Below are 2,102 nucleotides of genomic sequence, written 5' to 3' on the forward strand. Positions count from 1 at the left end.
CATGAAGTCCGCAAGCATGTCATGTTATTTAAGTCTGCATTATTAGAACTGAAAGGAAGAAATAAGAAAAGTAAAAAAATCAGAAAGAATAAAGAAAGAAATTCATAGACGATGAAATATTGATTTCATTTCATTAAATTTTGAAGATAGAAGGGTTTACTTTGGAATTTTAAAGACAATAAACTAAAAGAAACATTCGAGTTACACCCTGGAATAACTCGGAATGCAGAAAAAGTGGCAAGACAGGACTACCGGGATTCCCGCCTAACTGGGAAAGGAGTAGCCTTCCAATTTTGCAGCTTGGCATTGGGCCCCATAAATTGTACCTCAGCAGTGCTCGAGCCTTCACCCGGCTGGACCATATAGGCTTCATATAACATTTTCCTCATGGTTCAACATATGTCCTCAATTTCCTCGGCCGTTAAGGCCTCATCTTCTTTTTCTTCGGTGTACTTGGGGTTGACGAATGTTTTGTAGAGATGCAGGACCGACTAAGGTAACACCTAACCATTGCTCTTTCGTTTATTTGCCCATGTCACATCAGTTTCTGTGGTGTGAAAACCCATATCGAAGAACTTCTCGTTGGCGGCTAAAGTGATATGTTCTGTGATACCTTGCAATGATACCCCGAGTCCCTTCCCAGGCTTATAACCATGCTTGATCATTTCAATAGCGACCATGATCGACGCATTTGATAGAAAGGGCTGAGGACATGGGCTTCCTTCCTCACATTGATCTGCGACCACAACCTCAAAAGCCCAATAAATTATATTCTCGCTCCTTCTCTAGCTTCGAGGCATGGGACTGATGGGTCCCAGTAAATTGATTGCTTGTCTTCTCCATGAACCACAATTTCCTGATCTTTGTGTTCAAACTTCACCATTTGGTAGAGGGTAGAAGGTACGGCCCCCGCAGCATGGATCCAAGGCCTTCCTAAAAGAAAATTATAGGAGGTATCCATGTCCAAGACCTGAAACGTCACTTCGAAATCCATAGGACCGATAGTCAAGATCAAATCAATTTCCCCTATTGTGTCCCTCTTGATGCCATCGAAAGCGCACACACAAACATTATTAGGCCCGATCCTCTCAGTCCCAATTTTTATTCTTTGCAAAGTTGAGAGAGGGCATATGTCAACCCCTGATCTGCCATCCACCATTACTCTTTTTACATAGTACCCTTCACACTTAACTATCAGATAAAGAGCTTTGTTGTGGACAGCCCCTTACGGGGGCAAGTCATTCTTGCTAAATGAAATCTGGTTGACTGCGAAGAATCTTTCTGCCATCCTTTCTAGTTGCTCCACAGTGGTTTCAATTGGAACATAGGCTTCATTGAGGGTCTTTATCAGCACTTTCTAATTCTCATTCGAGCTTATTAGTAGAGACAAGAGCGAGACCTGAGCGGGACACTTTTGGAGTTGGTCAATTACCTCGTAGTTCGCAGTTTTCATTTTTCAAAAGAATTCCTCTACTTCTTCGGCACTAATTGGCTTTTTGAGAGGGAAGCAATTCTGCTTGGCATTGCTCACTTCTTCCAGATTGAGGTACTTCCTTGTTGGGTTGGTTTCATTTACTTCCCCTACGATTTCTTTCCCCTTGTACGTCACAATTGCTCTATTGTAGTTCTAGGGGACTGCAGTGAGGTCTTTCATAGGCCTTTGTGGTGCGCAGCTAATGATCATGGGCTTGTTTAACTTGGGTGGAATTACTGGTCCTCGCGCCACATAAGTCCCTTTGGGTATATACATCTTGGGTCCCTTGTTCAGCTCGAACCTCTTAGGAGGACTCAACGCCAATTGTTCTTTCCTGTGAGCTCGGGGAACATAAAGAATGGCGTCTTTAGGGGGTACTTCCTCTGTTTTGGTTTCCACAGTATTTTCTTCACTTTGAGGAGCAGATTTACTCTTCGTCTCCCCCTTATCTTGCTTTGCGGTAGCCTTTGGCTTCCTTTCCACATCGGCGATGGTAATGATGGCTTTTAGAGCTGGATCAAACTTTTTATCTTCACAAATCATCCCAATAACTAGCCCATTATTATGAGATGGCAATGGGTTGTTGGTCACATTGGGGATCTCTTCATCTTTCAACACTACCCTCTTT

At 43.1% G+C, this 2,102-nt stretch overlaps 1 protein-coding gene across 1 annotated transcript; it reads right to left on the reverse strand.

Moving 5' to 3' along the window:
• Positions 1-766: 766 nt before the first annotated feature.
• Positions 767-1,159, reverse strand: LOC142165971 (uncharacterized). Its single transcript, XM_075224363.1, has one exon. The coding sequence runs from the start codon at positions 1,157-1,159 to the stop codon at positions 767-769; it is 393 nt and encodes a 130-aa protein (XP_075080464.1).
• Positions 1,160-2,102: the final 943 nt, after the last annotated feature.

The sequence above is a fragment of the Nicotiana tabacum genome, chromosome 11 (assembly GCF_000715075.1).
Source record: "Nicotiana tabacum cultivar K326 chromosome 11, ASM71507v2, whole genome shotgun sequence".
Classification (NCBI taxonomy): domain Eukaryota; kingdom Viridiplantae; phylum Streptophyta; class Magnoliopsida; order Solanales; family Solanaceae; genus Nicotiana; species Nicotiana tabacum.

Excerpts from the sequence above, each read along its gene's own strand:
- LOC142165971 (XM_075224363.1), bottom strand. The coding sequence starts at position 1,159 with ATGGTGGATGGCAGATCAGGGGTTGACATATGCCCTCTCTCAACTTTG.